The 23,325-nt window shown below is 41.5% G+C and overlaps 4 protein-coding genes across 4 annotated transcripts; all 4 read right to left on the bottom strand.

Annotated features, from left to right (window-relative positions):
* Window positions 1-295: 295 nt before the first annotated feature.
* Window positions 296-4,732, bottom strand: LOC115749212. The gene is made up of 8 exons (XM_048278042.1): window positions 4,447-4,732; window positions 4,160-4,346; window positions 3,544-3,733; window positions 3,027-3,230; window positions 1,939-2,219; window positions 1,895-1,904; window positions 826-1,861; window positions 296-710 (listed from the first exon to the last, which is right to left on the bottom strand). Exons 1-7 carry the CDS (start codon window positions 4,696-4,698, stop codon window positions 859-861), a joined length of 2,127 nt encoding a protein of 708 aa, XP_048133999.1. The 5' UTR covers window positions 4,699-4,732; the 3' UTR covers window positions 296-710; window positions 826-858.
* A 1,143-nt stretch (window positions 4,733-5,875) lies between these two features.
* Window positions 5,876-6,866, bottom strand: LOC115749146. Its single transcript, XM_030685851.2, has one exon. The coding sequence runs from the start codon at window positions 6,844-6,846 to the stop codon at window positions 6,211-6,213; it is 636 nt and encodes a 211-aa protein (XP_030541711.1). The 5' UTR covers window positions 6,847-6,866; the 3' UTR covers window positions 5,876-6,210.
* A 3,734-nt stretch (window positions 6,867-10,600) lies between these two features.
* LOC115749174 (WD-40 repeat-containing protein MSI4) lies at window positions 10,601-18,053 on the bottom strand. The gene is made up of 15 exons (XM_030685879.2): window positions 17,694-18,053; window positions 17,040-17,103; window positions 15,874-15,960; window positions 15,716-15,778; window positions 15,342-15,407; window positions 15,157-15,231; window positions 14,280-14,355; window positions 13,722-13,938; window positions 13,496-13,577; window positions 12,728-12,801; window positions 12,475-12,586; window positions 12,282-12,356; window positions 12,046-12,113; window positions 11,190-11,289; window positions 10,601-11,094 (listed from the first exon to the last, which is right to left on the bottom strand). The coding sequence occupies exons 1-15, from the start codon at window positions 17,951-17,953 to the stop codon at window positions 10,996-10,998; spliced, it is 1,518 nt and encodes a 505-aa protein (XP_030541739.1). The 5' UTR covers window positions 17,954-18,053; the 3' UTR covers window positions 10,601-10,995.
* A 1,821-nt stretch (window positions 18,054-19,874) lies between these two features.
* Window positions 19,875-21,953, bottom strand: LOC115749175 (transmembrane protein 258-like). The gene is made up of 4 exons (XM_030685880.2): window positions 21,814-21,953; window positions 21,604-21,704; window positions 20,192-20,270; window positions 19,875-20,067 (listed from the first exon to the last, which is right to left on the bottom strand). The coding sequence occupies exons 1-4, from the start codon at window positions 21,946-21,948 to the stop codon at window positions 20,020-20,022; spliced, it is 363 nt and encodes a 120-aa protein (XP_030541740.2). The 5' UTR covers window positions 21,949-21,953; the 3' UTR covers window positions 19,875-20,019.
* Window positions 21,954-23,325: the final 1,372 nt, after the last annotated feature.

The raw sequence follows: 23,325 nt of genomic DNA, 5'->3' as shown, positions 1-23,325 counted from the left end.
GCCGTCCAACGTTGCAATCTCTCTCCCTCTCTCTGTGTCCATATTCAAGGTATGGGAATGGATTTTGGGAAGGTAAAGAGAGAAGGGGGAACAGAGAGGCTTATAAAGAAAAGTTTGACCATGTTTTTTTGTTTTTAAATTGGCCCCAAGTTTGTGGCGGCTAAGGTAGTTTTTAAATTGCTAAATAAAATAATTATTGTCAGGTGCCCCAAAATACGAGATCTCTCTCAAGAACTTATCTGCTTATCCTGCAAATCTTGAACAGAGAGATCAGCCCACAAAATGAAGAACAAACTACCGTCCCAACCACTTTGACAAAATATGAAAAATTAGCCAAAGGCCATTGGAGCTTAATGGCCGCTATATTGACAACAATCCAAGATTCCCTTTGTTCTATGAAAGACTAAGATGAAGTTCTAAACACCCTTTTATCTGCCTAATATAGTTCTAATCCCAACTTTACGATGGGGAAGTTGCAACGCACTGTAACACGATCCACATCCTTAAACAAGATTTTTCTCCATGTCCTTGCTTTTCTGACGATACATAAGTTTATGTAACGTCATAATTCTTTGCCGAGGTGTTTCTCATGCAAGTCCTCAATGTGTTTTGTTTGACAAATTTCATGACCGCATTTGCACATATTGATTTGGCAATAAAATGGGGGGTGGATTTGAATTGTGCAAAGCTCAGTAGAGAATAATCTGTAGCTGTAAATCCACATGGACAGAGCACGGGAATAAGATTGATAATTAATCCCATTTGCTTGGATCAGTAACCCAAAAAAAAGAAAAAAGAACATTGCATTGGATTCTACATCTTTACCTTTTAACTTTACAGCTACCTTGACAAATTCAGTCATGTTGTGGATAATTGATGATTCAATTCGAGTGTGATGTGATCTAGATCTTCGGGAACCTTGAATTGTTTCCGCCCGTTATGCTTCCACTGCAGCAACCTACGATGTAGATCCAATAGCATTGAAGATTTACCCTCAAATGTTTCCAGCTGAATCAGTGACTTGATGCACTTGACCAAGTACCCAACAGTCCGTTCTTTCAGTCGGCAGATAAAGCCCAATTCACTCTCTTCAGTTTCACACATCGATGAGGACATGTTCTCAACAATATCAGTTAACTCGAAGATCAGACGAGCACCTCTGATTGCCTCTTCCTTGACACAATCATCATTCCATACAGCTGATACTGGTCCTTCAGAATAGCTTCTTATGTCCTTCAGTTCCACTTTCTTGGTTTTCCCTGGCTGAAGTATTCTGCCGGTTGAGGCATAATGCAGCAACAGCTCGCACACATCTTCCTCCATAAAGCTTGACTGTCCTATCAAGATACCTAATGGAATTTCCCTGAACATCATACTCTGCTGCAGGCACCCATCAATTGATTGTCCTTCGCATGACGCACGAAAGTTCATAAACTGTGTGCAATACCATCGATACAGGTTCTGGAAATCTTCAACCAAGTTCTCTATGCTACGGCAATTATGCTCCTCCTCCTTCAAGTTATTATTGGCATTATCCTCAGAAAGCCTGGGTTTCTTGAGCTTCTTCCTCAAGACAGCTGTTTCTACATCCCGTACACCTGAGGAAAATTGATTCACAGCCCAAGACTCTGATAGCTTAATCAAATGATCGACTAGCAATTCCTGACGAGCTATATTGATCGGGCACAAAATCCACGCAATGTACCTTGCGGCAGCAGTTCGACCGGACAAGGGTTTCGTGTTCTGCATCTGGTCAGTTGTATGGGTTTGCCCAAATGTGCAATGCATGTGTAAACTTTCATCGCATAGAAGAGTGAGGGAAGCAAAATAGAACCAAACTGGGAAGTTGATTGCATGTGCCCTACAAGGCAATGACAAACATTACTTCTCAGGCATCATCGTATCTGAATTGACAAATAAATAAGTTTGAGTAGATACTCACCACATAGACTTGTGAATCTATCCTTGCCGCCTTTGTCACATCTGAGTTCGCAGTGGAACTCTTGTTGCTAGTAAAATCAACCAAATTTAAAAGTGTCGCACATGATATAGGTCCCATGAAAGACCTCAATAATTGGTGGTGAAAGGGGAAATAGGCATCAGAAAAGGGCAGCTTCATTCCCGTTTCCATCGATATCCCCCACCACATTGGCCTAGAAATTACATCCAGAATCACCTTGACTAATATAGTTGAAAACTCCAGCACAAAAGCCAAACCCCTGTTAGGCATAAAAATGAGAGAAGGCATCAAGAAGATTATAGACAAAAAGGGCATCAGTAAAGCATGTACTATAGTAAACATGAATGCGGTTTTGAACCTTTTCATTTGATGAATGAGAGATGTTTGAGAAACATCAGAATCTTCCACTATATATCCTCAATCAATGACAGATGGGATAAAATATTTATGACTGAAAGCAAACAAGAATATGTTTATTCAAGGTGACAATGGCATAACAGATATACAATAAACAAATGGTGTTTCTTCAACAGAAAAATCCACCTCAACTTCATAAACTTAACAAAAAGATTGTTTACACCAGCAAAGCTAGGGAGTTGAGTTGAAATCAATTAGAAACAACAATGCTAGGTTCTAAGAAAGTCCTACAGGGTTAGTATTTGCCCACTCGTAGCCAGATGCAATCTTCCATTTTTGGAGGCTGTCACAGAACTTCCCTAAACATTTTGGACCAGCTCTGCTTGAGTAAGTTTTAAAACTCATTTTAAAACTCATCCAACAGGAAAGCTAGAATTGAATTAAATTGGTGAAGGTGCCTATCTCATAGAAGAATGTTGAAATTAGGTAGAGCAACACAGTCAACACAGATACTTTCAGAAGCAAAGCTTCACAAAAAATCAGTTAAGTAGGCCGAAATCTTGAGGCACATTGCCAAGTAGGCCATGAGAAAAATCAAATAAGAACCTGATAATAGTGTGCATGAGTTGAATGCAACCACATTTTTGCTATCAGATAGAGCTAAAACTTCCAAAATGAATTTCATAAGATGCAAGGACCGCAAACTCACGTCTCCAGAAACCATCTATGTAATAAAGCTTTTGCCTCGAAAAACATTATAGGAGAAAGTACCAAGCAAGCAACAATATTCCGCCAGGACATCCTCTCATGCAATTCCTTATGCAAACAAAGGAAAGGTCTTTCCATAACTTCTTGCAAAATCTTAGAAATGTCATTGCTCAGAATCGCTGGATCGAGGTACCAGAATAACAGCCTGGAAGGAAAAAAAAAAAAAAGGCAAGGATTGAGTTATTAGGTCACCATAACTAAAGTTAAGAGAGTTATGGTCCTCAATAGGTTGCCGAAATACAGATAAAATACAGATAAAACTCCTTTGCCTCATATATACCCAAGGACAGAATTGAACAAAAGTTAAAAAGTTCTTATATTAAAGAAAGCATGCTTGGTGCATTGCGTTTCCCGAAATCAATTAATGAGTTCTTGCGCAGATAGCCAAGTCAAGAACGATAGGATGGTATCGACATATGCACAAATCAATGTCCATAGCAGCTTTGTTCGCAAAGTACCTTGATGGTGTTTCGTCATCCTTAAGACAAAATCCTTTGGGTAGATAGTCAAGGAGCTTTGATGCTGCAATTATTCTCCCACTGACTGATTTTACATCAACAATGCGAGCCAGAGGGAACAAAAACCGACTGTGAGATGCTGAAACTGCTACGCGCAGGACAGCATGCAGTAGTAAGTGAGAAAGTGTTCCTGCAATGTTTCAGTCAAACTTCAGATCTTAGCTCATACATTAAAGACAAACTGACCAATTGTAGATTTGCAGAATGAAACTAGAATAAAGGTGTCAATTCTTGCATCCCTAACAAATCTCTTCGTACAAATATTTTCTTCTCATGGAAAGGGCAAGTTCATGGGAAATGCTATCAAACCCAGCGAGGTTCGTGATCTATTCAAACAAAAACCCAAATATCAAACTACTATCAGGAATCGGAATCTGATGCTCTATCGTGAAGAAAAGCACTGTGGAAACCTACAAATACCAATCACTACAGGCGCAAGCAAGTGACAAGAATAGTCAAATCTGTTTTTTCCATTTTCCCTTCTTCTTTTAGCTCAGCGTTCATCGAGGTTACTAATTACAAGACCAAGCGGAACAGGTAAAGAAAATTAACAGACCGTCTCTCTGCAATTTCGGGAGGATGTCACTGCACGCTGCCACCACTTGGACACAATCATTGTGCGAAATCGAGCTCCCTATCTGCAGAGCTTCCTCTTTTCGGAAGCGAACCACCTCGCAGCCAATTGAAGAGGACAAAACCGCAGCAATCGTCTTCACCGTGTAATCCACTACCGAACCAAACACCTAGAACATTACCGCCTCAACACTCAGAACTAGAAACATAAAAATGCACGAACACCCAACTAAAAACACCAGCCACGAGACCTTCGCATCGTTTCCTGACCTGAGGAGCTTTGAAGCACATGAGAGACAAGGCGGTGTCCAGAAACCGAACCGCGGGATCCTCATCGCCGTCGCCGTCGCCGTCGTGGAGGTTCAGCGACCGATTCAGCTTCGAAATCGCAGCGTCCAACGATCTCCCCGCGTCCTCCCCTTCTCCCCCATTGCCGATTGCACAGGTCCGGTCAAGGGTTTCGAGGTGAGACGCGAGCGATGCGAAGAGATCAGTGATTTCTTGGAGCGAGCTCCCGTTCATGGCGAGCGCGCACGCGAGTGGCGGAGAGAGAGAGAGAGATGTTTCGCGCCAAAAGTTAGGGCTTTAAAGCAAATTTTGTGGGCTTTGAGACTGGGCCCAATCTGAAATTGCGAGGACCTGGGCTTGAGGTGGCCCAATAAGGTAATGAACGCTCCGTCGAATTTCGTGTGACGCCTATTGATGTGACTTTATAATTTTAATATTATAAAAACTGAAAAAAAAAAGGGGGAAATTCGAAAAAGCTGATGAAATTTCCATGCGCTATGTACTTCCACAAATTATTCGCATAGGAAACGACGTCGACTTTGACCGAGAGGCCTGCGATTGCCATCTCTATAATCTATAATTTTACAGGAAATGAAGGTATTGCTGTTCAAATTTTCGAAAAGCGCAGTGAATTCCTGCGACGACACGTGGCGGCCACGGGGGTGGGGGTGGGGCCAACCGGATCCCCGTGAGTTCGCCGTACAATCGAAATCACATCGGGTGGGGCCCCCAACCAATGAAAAAAAAACAAAAGGGTGTAAATTATTCACATCTGCCATCAAACATCAAAAGAGAGAAAGGGACAGGACCACCCCCTCTAACCTAAAGTATAAACCTTTTCCCCCCCAACATTACTTATGCTCCTCAATAAACGGGGAAAAAAAGGGTTGATAATTTTTCTTTTTGCTCAAAAAAATAAAAAATAAAAAGGGTTGGTAATTCACACCCACCTTTTTATTCACCAACATAATTCCTTTCTTCTTATAATGACAAAGTTTATTTACTATCGTGGTAGGCACCGCCCGCCGCAAAGCTCCGATGCGCGGGCAATGCGCTACATCGTGTTTTCTCGGGCTTTTGGGATGATAAAGCCGAAAGGATAGCTCGACGCGCTTGGAAAATGGGTAATAGGAAATCCGCTTTAATCATAAATTCATGGCTAAACCACTTTAAGCCAGTTCATAATGTCCAAAGAGGCCCAATTCTTTTTTTCTTTTTTTAATTTAGCTTTTTGAACTTCAACTCTTTTAAGGAGTAAAAGGCTCTTTGTATAAAAAAGCCCAGCCAACCCAGAAGAAAGCAAGAGACAAAAAAAAAAAACCAGCATTGCAAATGCCCAAAACAAACACCAAAAAGCTGCAAATTTTTAACTTTTTACATAAGAAGAAACAAGGCTTCATTTTTACATTTTCCCATTTCTGTCCACCTTTTTCCCCCCATAAAACAAAAAGGAAAGTAAAGGAAAGGAAAGAAAAGTCTCTCTCTCTCTCCATCACTTTCTCTCTCTACCTGCAAATCCCACCATTTCCCAAGAAGGAACCCAAAAAAAAAAAAAAAAGTCTACTCCTTACCTCCCACTTTCCCCTGTATTCTCTATTTTTTTCTATACCATCTTCCTTCTATTCACAGTATTAGAACCCTAGAGAACCCTAAAGAAGAAGCAGAAGCAGAAGCAGAAGCAGCCCCACCCCAAAAAACCCCAAAGAGCCTAACCCTAGTGTCCCATCATCACCTGCATTCTGCATTTCACTTCAGTCCAGTCAAAAGCATCTCCTCCTCCTCCTCCTCCCCACCCTGCTCACCCAGAAACCCTGCAACGACATCATCATCCGCACCAAACCCGCAGTCGCACCCTTCCATCCCGCACCCACGCGCCTCCCCGGACCCCGCGCCCCACGCGCCTCCCCACTCGGCCACCCGCCGGCCGCGACCGGCTTCGTCCCCCGCGCCCCGGAGCGCGCCGATGCCGCGCGTGTCGATGCTGGCCATCACCGTGGTCTCCGACTCCGAGAAGGAGGACCCGCAGCTCTCCTCGTTGCCGTTGATGGTCACGAACGACGACGACGCCTGGAATACCAGCTGCGACGCGTAGGGGTCGTCGATGAACTTCACCTTGAAGTTGAAGGCGGCGCCCCCCGCCGCCGCGGCCGACGAGGAGGAGGAGGAGGGCGACGACCCGGCGGGTTCGAGGAGGTCCAGGAGCTCGGAGACCGCGTCGTCGTCGAGCGTCAGCCACGCCGATATGCAGTCGTCGTCGTCGTCGTCGTCGTCGGCGCTGTCGGGCCCCGCTCGCGTTTCGGTCGTCTTTGGCTTCTTCACGGGGGAGCCTTCCTCGCCGCCGTCCGCCGCTTCGTCTGCTTGCCTCTTGCGCACCTCCTCCATACGAGAATGACAGAGAGAGAGAGAGTGTGTGTGTGTGTGTGTTTGGGTGTGCGCGTGTTTTGGCAAAAAGAGGGAGCTCATAAATAGAGGGGGGGGGAGAGGGGAGGAAGAGAACTTTTGCACGATTTGTTGAGGTTGCCAGGAAGAAGAAGAGAGGCTTCTGATCTGATCTGATGGACCCGCCAAAACGATGCCACCTCAGACCCCCGCGAGTGGGGCCCACTGGAACATAAAACAGCAGAGCTATTTCTCTAACAAAAACTCTTAAGGGGAAAAAAATATTAAAATGGAAAAAAAGATGAAGTCTGATTTTTGTTGTGCGTTGGAAATTAAAGCATGGATTAGATCGAAAAACTCGGATACGATTATAACCACACCACGCGACACAACACGATGCCATGAATTACCGTCCCCGCATTAGAAACTACAGCATTTTAAGGAAGATAAAAAAAATTTGGGGGGGGTTACTTTTTAAAAATATATGTCAACCGTCAATTCTAATTTGTATAGTGAAAAATAAAAGGTAATATAGGCTAATGTGGGAAAATTAAGAAATTTCGGGCAAAATAGATGAAAAGAGCAAATGAAGTGACAGCATGGCCTGCCACGTGTCGGGCGGAGAGACGGGGAGGTGAGGTGGCGCTGCTCTTCGTGCTCATTTTCACTCGCACTGCCAGATGGATTTGACGCGTATGTGGTTTCCTTATTTATTGCGTCCTTCCTTATTTTTTGTGTATTTTTCACGTTTTAATGTCGGATAGAGATGATAAATAAAGATTGCTACTTAGCCATTAAGCAAACGCGGTAACGGGTAAAAAAAAAAAATGACCTTCCAACTTTAATTCACGAATACTGATTCTATACATGTATCGATATCTAGTAAAATTTATGAACGATTAACGAAATATTCGTTTCTATTTTCCTTTTGTTCGTTTCCGGGGCCAAGATAATTACGTAAATGGTCCGTAAACTTTGGCTCAACGTGCATTACCGTTCACGAACTTTCGATTTGTTCAATAGGGTTTTTAAACTTTAGCCTAATATGTCATATCATCCCCGAACTTCTAATTCATTCAATGAGATTATGAAACTTTTGGTAAATATTCAATCTAGTCTTTAGGCTATACGAAAATGTCTAATGTTACCCTTCAATTAGTTTAATTTCAGGGATGACATTGAACATTATTATAATGTGTACTAGATAGTTCAATGACCATATTAAACAAAATGAAAATCAGTGGACGATATTGCACATTAAACTAAAGTTTATGGATCATTTATGTTATTTTTCCTTTACTAGGTTAGATTGGAAAAAAGTTTTCTCTTTCCTAAAAGTAGAAATATACCATCCTTTCGCGTATCTTTACATTAAGATTTTCATGTCGAATATGAGTGTGTTTGGTTCAATTTTTCCAAAGCTTTTTGGGCAAAATACAAATGGCGCTCGACAAATTTTTTAAAGAGCTTTAGGGAAATACAATTGAATTTCCAAAGGCATGTCTCGGATGCACTTTGAAATACTACATTTCTAGAATGCAAATATAAAATTTTTCTTCCAACTTTGCCCTTGCTTGACTTTCATGATTTCGTAAATGCCCCCCGCCTTACGCGACCTCATCGGCAAGGGCCCAAGCCATCGACGAGGCTAGGTTTGGCAGTCGGAAACCATTCTAGGGTCGGCCGGCCATGCCCGAGAGTCGTGTGACTTCAGGCAAGGCCGGCTAGCGACCTATTTGGCTCGCTACGGCTTACTCCGCCTGTAAATATTTTGACGGCTTTACAAAAAATAGTAAGAGTCCTTTGTAAAATGTAGTTTTTTTTTGTTTTACACCAAGTGGCATTTAAGTTAGAGTTCTTTCCCGATGTATTTTGTAAATATACTTTACCAAATATTACTTGCATCGCGAAAAAAATCCTTTTAGCCTAAACGCCTTTGTATTTTCACAAAAAATTTCCCCAAAAGCTGAACCACATATCTATCTACCAACATGTTCCGTCACAAATGATATGAAAAGTCTTCTCCGGAATAGTTAAAAGAAAAACTTTCATGCAACCGTGTATTTTGAATGCAACCGAGTGTAATCGGACGAGTTCGAGTTCCAATTTCCTATTCGAACGCCCAGTTCCGAATTAGTGCGTCTCCACAAGACAAGACACGATAGGAGACAATTTTACCGTAAGGAAAATCGCGAAAGCTGCCGGATCGAGATTAATTCACTTTTTTTTTTAAATAATAACAAAAAAAACAAAATTTCCTGTCAAGCAAGAGAGACGTTGGTGAAATTGGTCAGGGAAATGCAGGAGCGATTAGCGAATCGGTTTTTGTTTTTTTTGCTGCTTTTTGCTAGTACCGACCGCGACATTACCACACTCACTTTGCCTACACGATTACCACGCCCCGTCTATGAAAAAAAGTACCCCAATTAATTACACTGTTTCGCCAGAAAAGTGGACCGTCTTTGTTTCCTTGTACGATTCGGCCGTGGCTATCAGGAACCGCCCTCCGGATTTTGCCCCTTTTTCGGTAAAAATTTTTTCGAATCCTTCCTTTCGGGATTTCGAAAAGCGAAAGATATTGTGCGGACGCTGGACGAGATCATGAAAAAGGGTTAATATTATATCCAAAGACCTCTCGTCTTAAACAATAGCCCGGGTCGCCACGATTCCGACAGTGAGGGCCGTCCTCATTTCATTTGGATCCGCCATGGGGAGGTCAATGGGGGAGCCATACATGCCGCGCCTGGCCAATTGGCATTTGGGAGAATAGCGGGCCGACGGCGAGGAATGAAGCGGCGACGTTTTCCGATCATCGAACCCGGCGAGCTCCGTTCCTAAATTCGACGGTGCCGGTGTATTTACTGTGTATGATTCTACTTGGACCCTGCACGGTGCCTAACCGGGTGAGGGGAGGATAGGCCGTGATTATGGTTTTTAGGGGAGGGGGATTTGGTGGGTCCCCGGAGCCGAAAGAGGACGCAGAAAGGACTGGCAGCGGACAGTGTTGTCCTCCTCCGGCTGGGTCTTTCGTCTGGAAGGGCAGAAGGCAGAGGAGGGAGAGAGAGAGAGAGAGAGAAAAAGGCTGGTGGAAAAACTGGGCGTTGGGATTTGGAAGGTACGAATTGCGCATGCAAACTGCACGTGACATGCATGCAGCACATGCAGTCAGAATATGCTTCTCCCAATCACTCCTCTCCATCCGGCTACTCTGACCAAAAATAAATATAGGAATCACTCCCGCTGGTCTCTCAACTAAACCCATCAAATAAATGAGTCGAATCGAGTCAAATTTATTTTATGGTGTAATTCAAATTGATTCATTTAATTATTTGGCGATTATCTTTACCTTTGTTACCCATTTTGACAGCCTTACATTAAATAATGAACGGAACGAATCCGTTTGTTAAACTAAAGATGAATGATTTAAAGAATATTTTTCTAAAAAATGATCTGCGATATCAGTTACAATAATTAACCAATGAAAAAAATTTACATCATCAACAATAATTTATGTCTACACATTTTCATAATTGCCAAATAGTTTTCCATTCATTGATTTTTACAAACAATACCAGAGATGAAATTTCAAAAATCATTTTCCCGATTAGCTCGCGAGCGAAACAAACGAGGAATTGTTCCCAATGAATTCACCAAACCCTCCCAATTTGAACAGACTTTTTCCCGGCGATGAGCCGCTATGACCAAGCAAGAATGTGTCATCCATGCAGAGAACTAACTCATGCCCGAATTGCTGAGCTTACGAAAACCGCTACCTTCTAATTCCTCGTCTACATCCAACTTAGAGCCGCTTAAAGCTGCACGTGAAGCTATGCGAAGGCTACAGCATACGACGCAAAGTAAACGGAATGTCATCTATTTTGTAACCCACCGAAAATGTTTCCTCCGTTTCTCAGTCAGAGAAGGCGGAACTGCGAAGGTTCCGTCTATGCAATATCCAACACCCCCACTGGCTAAATATGCCAATCTTTGAAACCAGCTTCAGTTCATCATCTGCATAAAAGGGAGTGCCCGCACTCGCAGATCAGTTCAAAACATGACTAAGTCCCTACAGATTTTACAGCCGCAACAGCCAGCGAAAACCCGCTTGTCTGATTAGTATTCGTGACCCAGAGGCCTGTTCTCGAGGCACACTCAAGTCTTTGAGCATTCCAGTACATGGGCCTTGAAATTCTCGAGCTCAGTCAAAACCTCTTCTTCCGGCCTGTAGATCAAATCGCTCATTCGCCATATCTGCAGAAATGTACATGTGCACTGAGCATCTCTATCCGATAATACTTTACAAAGAACACGCACCCAGTGAGATGATGACCAAACAACAAGTGTACCTGCAATGTACCACCTCCTCCGGCGGTATCACAGTCGTCAGATACGCTTACCATTGTCCATGGATCAGCCGCGTTCCAGTGGAAGTCAACAATTTTGTCCCTGGGTGACACAGCATAAAGGCAAATATGTTAATTACGAATGAGGCCTTAGATAGGTGAAAAAACCAGATAAACAAGCAGGACAATAGTTTGGTCGTAGGAAAGAATATCTCCTTCTAACATCCATATCAAACCAGCCACCCCATAAAATCTTCTAGTAGGTTTCACACCAAACCACTCATTTATGTTTCCCTCAAGCCGGATGACTTAACAACACTCCCCAACACTAAATCACCATAGCCCTCAACTTTAAATATAATCCCCTTCAAAGCAAATGTGCCTTATTGTTATCAGACCATACAGCTCACAGACGGATACAGTGATGCAACTTTGAAACACCCTAACAATCAGAAATCATCAGTGAAGGCAGGAGTCTGTCCAAAGATCGAAGCAAGAAACTAGCCACAATATAGATATTTCTCTTAATCCATCTTTTTACTCCTTGAGTTTTTTCCCCTACCTCCGGATTGTGAGGGAGCTCCAACCCCCCAAAAAAAAAAAAAAAACAAAGAAAGAAAACAAAAACAAAAAACAAAAGAAACATTAAAACAAAGAAAGAAATGACAAACGGGTTAGACTAGACTTTCTGATTGGGGAAAACTAAAATAAAAGCATGCTAGCACACCAAGCACAGCTCCTAAGAGTAACTGACACTTAGAGCACTCTAAGGTTAAGTCAGCTCCAAAATCGGACAAGGAAATAACACTTAGGTTGGACTTAGATTACACTATAATTGTCATTTTAAGGCTCATTTCACCTGTGCCCAGCATGCTGGAAAAACAATCCCGCAGGAGCATTTGGAGCCCTCTCGACCTTTTTATCAACCTGCAAGACAAAATTTCAGTCCAAATCCCCACATATACTCCACACGAAAGTAAAGAATCACTAAATTCAATTTTATGTCAAGTCAAATTATTGAACTCTGCATGAGGCATAAAACATGCAGATATTGCGAAAGCAAGTCTGGCAAGACAAAAAGACAAACTGCCTCACCCTCTCATAATCCCAAATGTTCAAGAGACCGTCTTCAGCCGAACTCCCAAAGACGGAAGTCTTGTCTGGAGACCACTGGAATATGCATGAAAAATCAAGCACAATAAATACTACAAAGCAATCGTTTACAGAGAATATATATTTCGGAAAGCTAACTCTATGGCAATAAAAGAGAAGGAAAATACATGGCCACCTGCACACAAAGTACAGCTGCCTTATGGCCCTCAAACTTGTAGACTGGTGAACCAACTCCATTAGAAGTGAGATTTCGCCGATCAAACATGTTAACAGAGTTATCTGCCGACCTAGGAAAACGTACCGTATAATTCAAAGAAAAGAATTAGGTCATCATCACATCAATACAAAGCATAAACCTGTCAACTTGATCCATAATTTGTTCTAAACGTAAACCACATGATAATCACAAACTTGACACAGGAGCATACCCAGTTAAAATTAGGTTATTGTCATGAGGATTCCAATCCACACAATGGAGGTCACCATTATGTGCCTTCTCAACCTGATTCAACAATAAATGAGGCAGCCGACATCAAAATCAGGCCAAAGAAAAGCATATATCATTAGAAGCAACAGTATTGAATATCACAAAGAAATCTTCAGTCCAGACAAAGGTCAGCAAGAATGGAAATGCAGATCAACTGGAAAATAAGGAAAAATAATTTTCTCGGTCAAAATCTATTTTGATGCTGTGAAGTTAACTGTGCTGCATCACATAAACAAATGAGAGGGAATTAGTTAGCACATATGTCACGTGCCATGGCACATGACATGGCACATGACATGGCATTAAACACAATAAATGACATGCCCAAACAGCTTCTGAATCCATTCATTCATCATCCTGTATGCAGGGCCAAAGTGAAAAAAGAAGAAGAAGAAAGCCAAATTCTTTTATCTAACTAATCATATTGCAGCTCGATCATCATATATGTTTTGCACTGACTTAGTCAACGCTTCCAACCTGGTTGGCTCATTTGCAAATCTAATGAGGTGATACAGAGAATATAACTCATGTATCTCCACATGTGCATGAGCGCGCACAGAGAGAGAGGTGAAGGGGACAGATAGACTGAACCAGGAAATTAGTTAAAACATGCTGCATCACTCTAGCACAAGACACAAAAGATGCAATATCATTATTACTGAAATTATATATATATGAGGGCAAGGAAGAGGTGAGACATAATACAGACCTTAGCAACTGGATTAGTGCCGACTCGTGCATCCCACAATATAAGGCATGAATCATCACCAACGCTACAAAATTCCTGTGCACTTTAGAAGGAAAAAATAACCATCAGACAAGGAAGACCTTATGTCCATCTATAGCAACTAAAATTTCAAATTCAAATCTCACAGTAAACATATCTATCAGGGTATGACAAAATGATGCATATTTCCTCTAACTATGCCACTTACGTGGATGGACAAAAAGCCACATCTTCAACAGTATCCTCATGTCCACAGTAGATTCCTCGTGGTCCAACAGAAGGGCCATTACCAGTTTCCTCATTACCTTCCCCAGTCTTCTTAATGATGGATCCTCCAGATCCTGGAGATTTATTTGTTGTTTGATCTGTTGCAGATGCTGTTATATGGTCTTGGATACTCCACAAAACCACCGTCTTATCTTTTCCTGTGAAAAAGGCCTTTATTATATTCTTTGTAATCAACCGAATCAATGTAACTGTGGGTACAAGAAAAGGCACTCATTCACACAAACAGTAACCAAAGTAATTCCCTGAGTACGTCTTCCAAGTTTCAAATTCAGTAGTTCATAAAATTATCAACAAAAATAACATTAGGGAGCTTCCTGACAACTAAATGGAAAAACCAAAGAAAAAGAAAGAAAATAAAGGATAACAAGGGAAATGCCATCCTTCTCTGCACATCACCTTCTTTTTCCCCTTATTGATGGGCCACAAATACGGACAACTCCAATCCTTGACTAACATTAACAAACCAATAATATCCTACCTCCAGAAAGAACAAAGGGTTCAGCTGGACACATTGCAAGGGCAAATTCAGCATTCTCTTGATGTCCAGTTAAAATCTGCCCAAAAAAAGCAGAAAATACAGATATTGAAAGATATGCGACATCAGGGTTGGCATGTAACTATAACCTTTGCTGAAGCCTGGCAAATCAACTGGTGCAATTCGACAAACACAGAGCTCATCATATCAAAACTTTAAATTTTGCGTCTCCCCAACCGAAGAAGACCTATTTGTCGTCATGCACGCCCCAAATCTACACCCACAAAATGAGATCTTTATGTTGAGGACGGGTAATTTGGAAAACTAGGAGATGCAATTTTAAATCCAATGGAAAAGTGGGAATGGTGATTGTAGGTTTTGGAATACGAGGATAACTGATATGGGGAGCAAAGTTGAAGATGGTATTTTTAATGTTCAAAGTAAAGAATACTAGAAACTTTACTAAAATTGGCAGACTAGGTATTCAAGTGAGCTCAGGTGGATGTGTAAAGGGAAGGAATCCAAGCACGAGATAAGTTGCTTGTTTGTACAAACAAGATCAATTACGTTACCTAGTAAACAGGTGTTACTACAAGTTCTTACTATCTTCATCATCTTTGAATTCAGCATCTCTCTCTCCAAATGCGAAAATACTCTCAGTTCTCCATGAATAGACCCAATTGAAGTTTCATATGTGATTCACTTTAAAAGGACAGATTAATCGAGCTTGCAACAGTAAGTAGCATGACTGTTTCATTTTTTTCATCGAGCGTACCAGATGAACATTTTCCAGGAGCTACTAAAAATTAGCAAATGAAAAAAAAAAAATTCTAAAATGGCATCAATACTGGCAGATGCATTGGTCTCATCATGAACAAACCAGATTCGGACGAGAAGCTGTAGCTCCATAGACAGCATGCCGGTTAGGCTGCGACTCCACGTCCCAAATGAGAACCTGAAATTCCAAATAACATCAGCAGCACTTAGCAGATTAAAGAGCCATGAAATTTAGCAGATACTATGAATCCCAGTAAAAGCATAAGAAAAACCTCATAATAAACATACATCTGGGCTGTCAGTGTGAGTTGCCACAATATTGGGATTCTGAGGAAGTTCCCTGATTCTGTTAACCTGGAGTTTGATAATCCGTGATCAATGTAAAGAAAAACCATGCACATCATAAAGTAAAAATTAGACGGAATATATAAATACATAGATCAAACATTTTAAGAAGCAAGGGTAAAGGTGAGTTGGCACATAATATTTCCATATATTTGCTCAAAGATAATAAAAGGAAGAGAACTAGATCAGAGTTTGGATGAAAAACAGGGTAGAAAGATCATCAAGGTCTCAAATTTTAAAAAGCAAAGATCTTGCATAATCTGATCGTGAATGTTTCTATTTGATTACGAGCTCGCCCAGTGAGAAAGGAGAGGTACCTCTCCAGGATGTATAATTGTCTTGTACTTCCTTATGAATGGAGATCGTGCTTCCTCATTAAACTGAAAATCAAGTATGAGAGATTAAACACCACATTGTTAAAATTAACAAGGATAAGATACATATAACTAGATAAAACCACATGTCTGCGAATGACCTGGGACACGTGCTCTGCAGCCGCAACTCTAGGTTTCACAACTTCACAGTTTGCTATGACCAAAGTATTTGGAACACTACCATCAGTCTGAGAACACAAAGAAAAAGATGAATGAAGCAATAAAGAAAGCACAATAAAGAACAACTCAAGTTTCATATAATTTGCTACCAAAGGAGCAACAAGATGTAGATAAAAGGTTTAAGGTTGTTCGAACTTCACAACCACTTCAAATCAAAAACACATGAATCTCCTCTTTTAACTTTTAAGTAAATATTAGTGATATACATCAGCACTGAATTCGAAATAGTACTAAAATTACAATGCCATATTCAAATATCCAACTCATAAATAGAACATTGTTTCAATTGCGGGCAGATCAATATTTTCAGCAAAAAAACTAAGAGATAAGTGCATTGGAAGTCCTAAAACTTGTGCAATTAAGTTTTAAAACTTTCAAAAAGTGAAATTAAGTTCTAAAACTTACCAAAAAGTGCAATTGAGTCCTAAAACTTTCAAAAACTGCAATTAAGTCCTAAAATTTACCATAAAGTACTTTTAAAAAGTGTAATTAGGTCCTAAATATTGTCAAATTGGTGAAATTAAGTCCTTTCTTTGATTGCATTTTTTGAAAATTTTAGGACTCGATTGCATTTTTTGAAAGTTTTAGGACTTGGTTGCAATTTTTGAAAATTTTAGGACTCATTTGCACTTTTATGAGAAATTTTAGGACTTCCAGTGCTTTTATCTCAAAAACTAATCAGCTCAACTTCAACTCGAGAAAAATACTTGTGCTTTCGGACTCGACCTGCTCATGCATTCAGATGCGAGGTACTCCGTGTTAAACTTTAAAAATAATATGAGGGTTTCACATCAATTACTATCGTTCTCTGGCTTTCCATATAAACTTAATTTCATATCACCCATAAGGTAGAACTCATCAGCTGCTGGACCACAAGTTATTTTGTTTTAACAAACTTTAATACAGCATGTGCAGGCAGAAAGAGATGATCCATTATTATAACACAACCACGTAAAAGTCCTCAGCAGTTTATTAACCTGTGAATTTTAGTTACAGGTCCTCCTCATTACTAAGGAAACCGCTAGATAAGTAGTAATAAACAGCGTCACGCAAATTTAGACTTCTATACTATATCATCATTCATTACCTGCTCAGAAATGTAGAGCCGCTGCCGATTCTTATAAGTTGCTTGCTCGAGTTGCGGGCCCCACCTGCATGATGTCAATAATCACCAATCCAAACCCACCAATAAATGAAACAATCCACACAAAAAGAAACTCGCCAAGCCAACACATCGACAGTGTTGATTCAACACAAACGAACAAAACCTTTGATCAGTACCCAGAGTCTTCTCCATAACGATCAAAGGGTCACGAACACCTTTCTCAAAACCATAAGAAGCCTGGCACAAACTAGCACCCACATAAACCCTGCACACCTCAACCCTCCACAACGGACCTCCAAAATCCAGCATTTCAGAGACAACTCCGACGAACCAAACCTCACAGGTTGAAAAAAACAAAAAAAACACGTTTAAACCCTACGAATCCACAGACACCAACTTCCACGAAACCAAAAGGCAGTTTCAGACCGGCATAAGAGGAAAGGTCACGGGTACTAAAACCCTAAACCCTAATCAACCCAACACCTACCCAGACCTATGAATACCGCGCTCGCAAAACTTTAAACCTCCAAAAATTCGCACATCCACGCCACTTACCCAAGGAAAAACCTCGCAAAAACTCTAGATCCCCACCTGCACTAACCGAAACAGCTAACAGAACAAGAGGTCTCTAAGTACCGGCAAGAGAGGGAAGGCCAGAGGAGGTTGTGGTTGGCGAGCCAGTCGTAGAGGACGGGGACGAGGGACTTCCAACGGGCGTACTTCTCGTCGACCGCGTGCTGCTGATGCGACTTCCTCTCCTTGGCACCCGCCGACGACGACGACGACGACTTGGCCGGCGGCGGCTGCGGCTGGTGGTGGTGGGGCTCCTCCTTCTTGTCCTCCTTCGGCTTCGGCTTCCGTCCTCGCTTCTTCGGAGCTTGTGGCTGCGACTCCATCGCCGAGAGCGCTCTCCCTCGCTGTCCCGCTTGCTGGTACTGTAGTGTTTTGCTGCTCAGATTCTGTTAGTGGCAGGTAGCGGTGATCCGGACTCGAGCAATGGAGAGTCTATGTATATGGAGAAATGGAGGTCAAAAAAGTAAATTAAGAAAAAATTCAGAACTCATGTCCATTTTTTTTTCTGTTTTTGAACTCAAGTTGATCTGAACCGTCCAATTTAATGAATTCTCTTTACGAGATTTCAAAAATCCTTTTGAATCAGTGCCAATTTTATGAACTTTATTTCAAAATGCCATTTCAATACGACGATTACAACTCGATAAACCTCCTAAGCTTAGCATCGGTGAAAAGGTAGGCGACCGTTGAGCATATGAATCTCGTACGCACGACTTTGCAGTAATTAAGTTACAAATTAGCGAGTGAATTTTAATTTTAGGTAATAAATGAAAATGACATGACAAATTGGAAACTTTAAAGACAACGAGAGAGGAAAATGGATGCATAGGAGGGAGGCAGTGACGGTGGTGACAAATGGCACCGGTAAGGACCCCGACATCCTTTTCGAGTTCCGGCAAATATGTGACGACTACCACAGCAGTAGATTACACGCGCTCACAATGTTTTGTTGTTCCTTTTCCGAGTGAATTTTGGTGTGGTGAACATACAAGCATAACGAAACCTAAGTTATTTGTGAGTTACTTGAGGTTGACTCGTAGATGACTCAAGATCGAGATTTAGATTCTTCTCCTACTTGAGGGGATTTCAAACACCTCAAGTACTTGGTAGAGTCGAGCCTGAATTTAAGAATAAATTCGACTAACTGGCAATCCTAATCGAAAAAATTGAACACTCGTATATTTTGATTGCCGTTATATATATTTTGTGCGTATGCACGTAATCGCATTGAAAAATCTAACTTCCTTTTAACAGCATTTTTGAACTTTCTCCCCAACCATAGACTGTACGAGTAAACTCGAACATATCTCTCTCTTCGTCTAGACAGATTTCTCATGGACACCTTCGATCGCACAAGGTCTGAAAATTGGATCGAGCCAAATCAAACTTAAAATCACTACAAATTTCGTCGAGCCAAGCTCCTTCGATTGAGTCGAGTCGAGTTTAAACATTTACACGTGAACCCAACTCATTTGGACGACAATCCTAGCCAAATAGGCTACCGTTGTTGTGCTAGATGGTCGGATTGTAATTGCATGATGCCGACTCCTCAATCATGGAGCAAAATCATGAGAATCAACGTTGCACATTAGACCACAACATAAGAAACAGAGCAAGACTGAAATTCCCGTCTCGGTCAGGGAAGCAATCTTTCATGCTGGCAATGAAGACTTTGATAGGTATTCCGCTTACCCAAGCAATGGCCATTGCTTTACAAATCCGAAACAAATCAAATAGCTCTTCTGGTTGTAACCTAAACCGTGCACTCCTCCAACACATTGGTGTCGCCAGCTCCTTTTATTAAAGATTGGCCATGAGTGATGCCGTATTACGATTTACCTAATACAAGATATCCATGTTCTTATTACTCCTTTCTTCGGCGAAGAATGGACCACTTTACCGGCTTCTCTGCAGAAACTTAGGGCTAAGACATTTTGGTCTCCCTGAGTTTTTGACATACACATCGAGTGGTCACCTAGCTTGTGTCATAAGATTGTACACTGACGACAAAATTGCAACAGGACAGATTAAGTTCCACAAAGCACTTAGAGCATTCAGATATATTTCAGTAACCATGGAAGGTCAGTAAGTTGTAAGGGGCGAGGAATTAAATCATAGGAAGAATCTGTCAAACAACAAGAGGGAAACAAGATGGGATTTGAAAACATGGAAGGTCATGCAGTTGTAAGGGGCGAGGCATTAAATCATAGGACGAATCTGTGAAACAAGAGGGAAGCAACATGGGATTTGAAAACCACTATTTCTTTCTACTAATGAAAACCTCCCTGATCTAAGCCTGCCAAAATTGTTCCCAGCATTCTAGAGGACATTGTCCATTATAAAAAACTATATCCAGTCAGATAACAGCAACCAACTCGATCCTCACGAATCAAACATACACGCCCGATGAGAGAAGAAGAAATAAGGACCCGAATCCCTGCACCAGAAAGGGAAAATCAGAAAAAGAATGATAAGCTCACATGCACAATTGATCTGTATCGAGGCTCGCGATTCTACGAGCATGTATGTGCACAGGAGATAAACAGAGAAGCAAAATGTACCAGGAAAACAGACGCCACAGCCCCTGTAGTCACCTCCTTGACAATGCTGAGGTTCCGTCTTGAGGAGGTTGTCTCGTAACTGCAAAAAAGAAGTATCTTAGACTTAAGACAGCAGGTGCGGGGGCAGAGACACAGGATATTCTGGATGCTGCTACAAATCTGGACGATGTTGAACATCTACCAGTTAATACAAATAATTATCCCTCGGACATCAGAACACCAGAACCGTTACCAGTCATTTGGCCAATTACTATTTAGCAATGATGAAAATATGCAACATGAGCCAATAACTCAATACCCCGGTTCAGTCTAGAGAATCTCTCAAAAGAGCCAGAACTCGGACACTTCCCTAATGCACATATCTCTCCTAGTTCCAATTGACAAAGTCAATGATGGACAAGCCACAAGCTAGCCTGGGGCCATCACTCCCTTGACAACACATCAAAGGTAGTGAAAAAATTGGATTGCTACAAACCAAAAAATCTCTTCCCAAATCTCTTTCCAAGCACATATCTGACGTAGGAGAGATAGTCAGCTCTTAAAGGGTGATTTATTGTCCTAAACTAAGAAAGACAACTCCTTAATTTCAATTGATGTTTCATATCCATCCTTCAGTGAATCTGGAGGTAAACAAACAACAACATAACTCATGAGTCATGACTCTGAAATGGAAGTTATTAGGCTGGAGGCAAAGAAGCCGAAAACAAAGAAAAGAGAAAAGACAACCATCCTAAGAATCCAGTAACTGTAGCGATTGGGATTACTTCACTTGGTCAATATCTATTGCGCTTATTTCCGCTCGCCTGTCAGATCACAAACTTGCAACTCGATATAGAACCACACGGTCCATTACCTATCTCGAGTTCAAAGAGCAGGACTATCTATTTTCTTCCTAATGCTGGTTCAAACAGCTTCCAAGGTGAATATCAAGTTCTAAGAGTCATGTATACATATAACAATACCGCATCAATTGCACACAATCTTACATCTTACACCTGAGAGTCTACATGAAGAGTGGCGACGAAAATGCAATGCCAAAGTCCGCAATAGAGAATCAGGTTCGAGATCAAACTGAAACAACTGAACCGACCGTATAGTTTGCATCCACCACAAATTGTTAGTCAAATTCCCTCCTACTTTCAACATCACTATCCAGTCTTCCTAACTACAACACAGCATGCGCCGGCGATCCAAATCCCAATCCGCCGCAATCCGCCAAAACACCCAAGAGAATCAACCAGTCCACACTCTGAATTCTAATTCCTCCAAAACGCGACGGCCAGGCACCCAAAAAAACTTCACCAAGCAAGCAAGCGAAGAGTAACATCTCCGAACACTCCAAAAACTTCGAGCCAAACAAGACAGAAGAAAACAGACTGAAAATGGCGTGTGGAGGCCAGATCGGAGCTCACATGAAGAACGTGGCGGTGAAGATGAGTCCGATCGCGAGCATGAGGAAGGCCAGGGCCGGGTACAACGAATCCGGCACCGGACTGGTGATTGCTCTCGGCGCCTACGAAATCGAAACACGAAATAATCCGCAGAAAGAGAATCAAATCGGCCAGTCGAGCATCGAACGAGATGGAGCTCTAGGGTTTTTGAAGAACGAGCGAGAGTCTCACCATCGTCGTCGCTGAAGCTCGGAGTCGTCGTTCTGCGTCAAGCTTCCTCTTCGAGTTCGATAGCAGTGAAGAGCCGTTTCTTAGCGTCGGGAGAAGATGAATATAAAGCAGAGAAAAAAGGTGGGCTTGGACCATCTAATGGCCCAAACCTTTGGCCTGGGCTTGAGCTCATTCACTTAAATTTAAGAGAAAAGTGCTTTGAAACTTAGAAGTCCCGAAGCTTACGACGAAACTGCAATTAAGTACTAAATTTTTTTAAAAAAAATTAATTAAATCCTAAACTCCTCACGAAAATACTAGGGGTGAGCGATTCCCGGTCCAGTCCGGTTCCGATCAAAAACCGGGAACCGGACCGGTGGTCCTAGTTCCTAGGTGGTTCCAAGGGTTTACGGTCCGCGGTTCCGAAAAATAAATGCACACTTTGTAGACGGTGCCAATGAAATTTGAGGCGAGACAAGCGGTAGGATGACTCAAGACTCGTCTGTGTAACAAAATAAGTGGAGATTGGACAGTGGAAAGGTAAGAAAAAATGTTTGCGGCACTTTGCCGAAGTGAAGCAAAGAAATCCTAAATGACCTAAACCTAAAAAATAAGTAAACGTTAGGTTTATCTTTTAAAAAAATTTTAAAAAAAGTGGACCGGTCCGGTCCCAGGCCTTGGAACCGGGAACAGGACCGCCCGGTCAACGGTTCCAATTTTAGGAATTGGGAACCGAACTGGATCCCCCTAAAACCGGGAGCCGGACCATCGGTCTTGGTCCTGGTCCGGTCCGGGTGGTCTTTTTTGCTCACCCCTAGAAAATACAATTGAGTCCTAAAACTTTCAAAAAGTATAATTAATTTCTAAAACATGTCAAATTGATGAAATCAAGTCCTCCCATTGATTGCACTTTTTAAAAATTTTAGGACTCGATTGCATTTTTTTGATAAGTTTTATAACTTGATTGCGACTTTTGAAAGTTTTAAGACTGAATTGTTGAATTGCACTTTCATGACAATTTTTAAGACTCGATTGAACATTTTGAAAATTTTCGGATTCAATTGCTCTTTCGTAACAATTTTTAGGACTTTAGATATAGTGCCAAAGGTTCTAAAATTTCGATCATCTCGAATCTCGTGGTGATTAAGCCCTCTTAAAATTTCTACTTTAGTATGCGAAAATATTTAATGGATTTTTTTTTTTGTACTTTAGTCTTCTTAACAGATATTTCCTTTAAAAATGACGTTATATTTATTACTCAAAAGGATACATAATAAGTACATAAACTTCAGAGCAAACTAAATTGAAGTAAAGCAAAGCACGGAATACTACGAAACAAAACCAAATCCAGAAAACAATGAGGGTCAACAGAGCACCAGCAGAGCTAAGCATATGCTTGTTCCATAAGAACGGGTCTATCAAGTGAAATAATCGTTGGCCGATCATTGGATCTCGTATTATCGACAGTGATGAGCACATGCCGGAAATTCTTTATCTAGCTACGGTGTTGCCCGTTAGCGGAGTTCACTTAGA

Source organism: Rhodamnia argentea, chromosome 4, assembly GCF_020921035.1.
Source record: "Rhodamnia argentea isolate NSW1041297 chromosome 4, ASM2092103v1, whole genome shotgun sequence".
In the NCBI taxonomy this organism is placed as follows: Eukaryota; Viridiplantae; Streptophyta; class Magnoliopsida; order Myrtales; family Myrtaceae; genus Rhodamnia; species Rhodamnia argentea.
This window is presented reverse-complemented; position numbering and strand designations above follow the sequence as displayed.

Excerpts from the sequence above, each read along its gene's own strand:
- LOC115749212 (XM_048278042.1), bottom strand. The coding sequence starts at position 4,698 with ATGAACGGGAGCTCGCTCCAAGAAATCACTGATCTCTTCGCATCGCTC. Across the intron at positions 4,347-4,446 it reads TGTGCTTCAAAGCTCCTCAG|GTGTTTGGTTCGGTAGTGGA; the intron begins GTCAGGAAACGA and ends GTAATGTTCTAG. Across the intron at positions 3,734-4,159 it reads CCCGAAATTGCAGAGAGACG|GAACACTTTCTCACTTACTA; the intron begins GTCTGTTAATTT and ends GAAACATTGCAG.
- LOC115749146 (XM_030685851.2), bottom strand. The coding sequence starts at position 6,846 with ATGGAGGAGGTGCGCAAGAGGCAAGCAGACGAAGCGGCGGACGGCGGC.
- LOC115749174 (XM_030685879.2), bottom strand. The coding sequence starts at position 17,953 with ATGGAGTCGCAGCCACAAGCTCCGAAGAAGCGAGGACGGAAGCCGAAG. Across the intron at positions 15,961-17,039 it reads GGCTCTACATTTCTGAGCAG|ACTGATGGTAGTGTTCCAAA; the intron begins GTAATGAATGAT and ends TTGTGTTCTCAG. Across the intron at positions 11,290-12,045 it reads TTCCAGCATGCTGGGCACAG|GGACAAAATTGTTGACTTCC; the intron begins GTGAAATGAGCC and ends TGTGTCACCCAG.
- LOC115749175 (XM_030685880.2), bottom strand. The coding sequence starts at position 21,948 with ATGGTCCAAGCCCACCTTTTTTCTCTGCTTTATATTCATCTTCTCCCG. Across the intron at positions 20,271-21,603 it reads TTCACCGCCACGTTCTTCAT|TTACGAGACAACCTCCTCAA; the intron begins GTGAGCTCCGAT and ends TCTTTTTTGCAG. Across the intron at positions 20,068-20,191 it reads CTGTGGCGTCTGTTTTCCTG|GGATTCGGGTCCTTATTTCT; the intron begins GTACATTTTGCT and ends TTTCTGGTGCAG.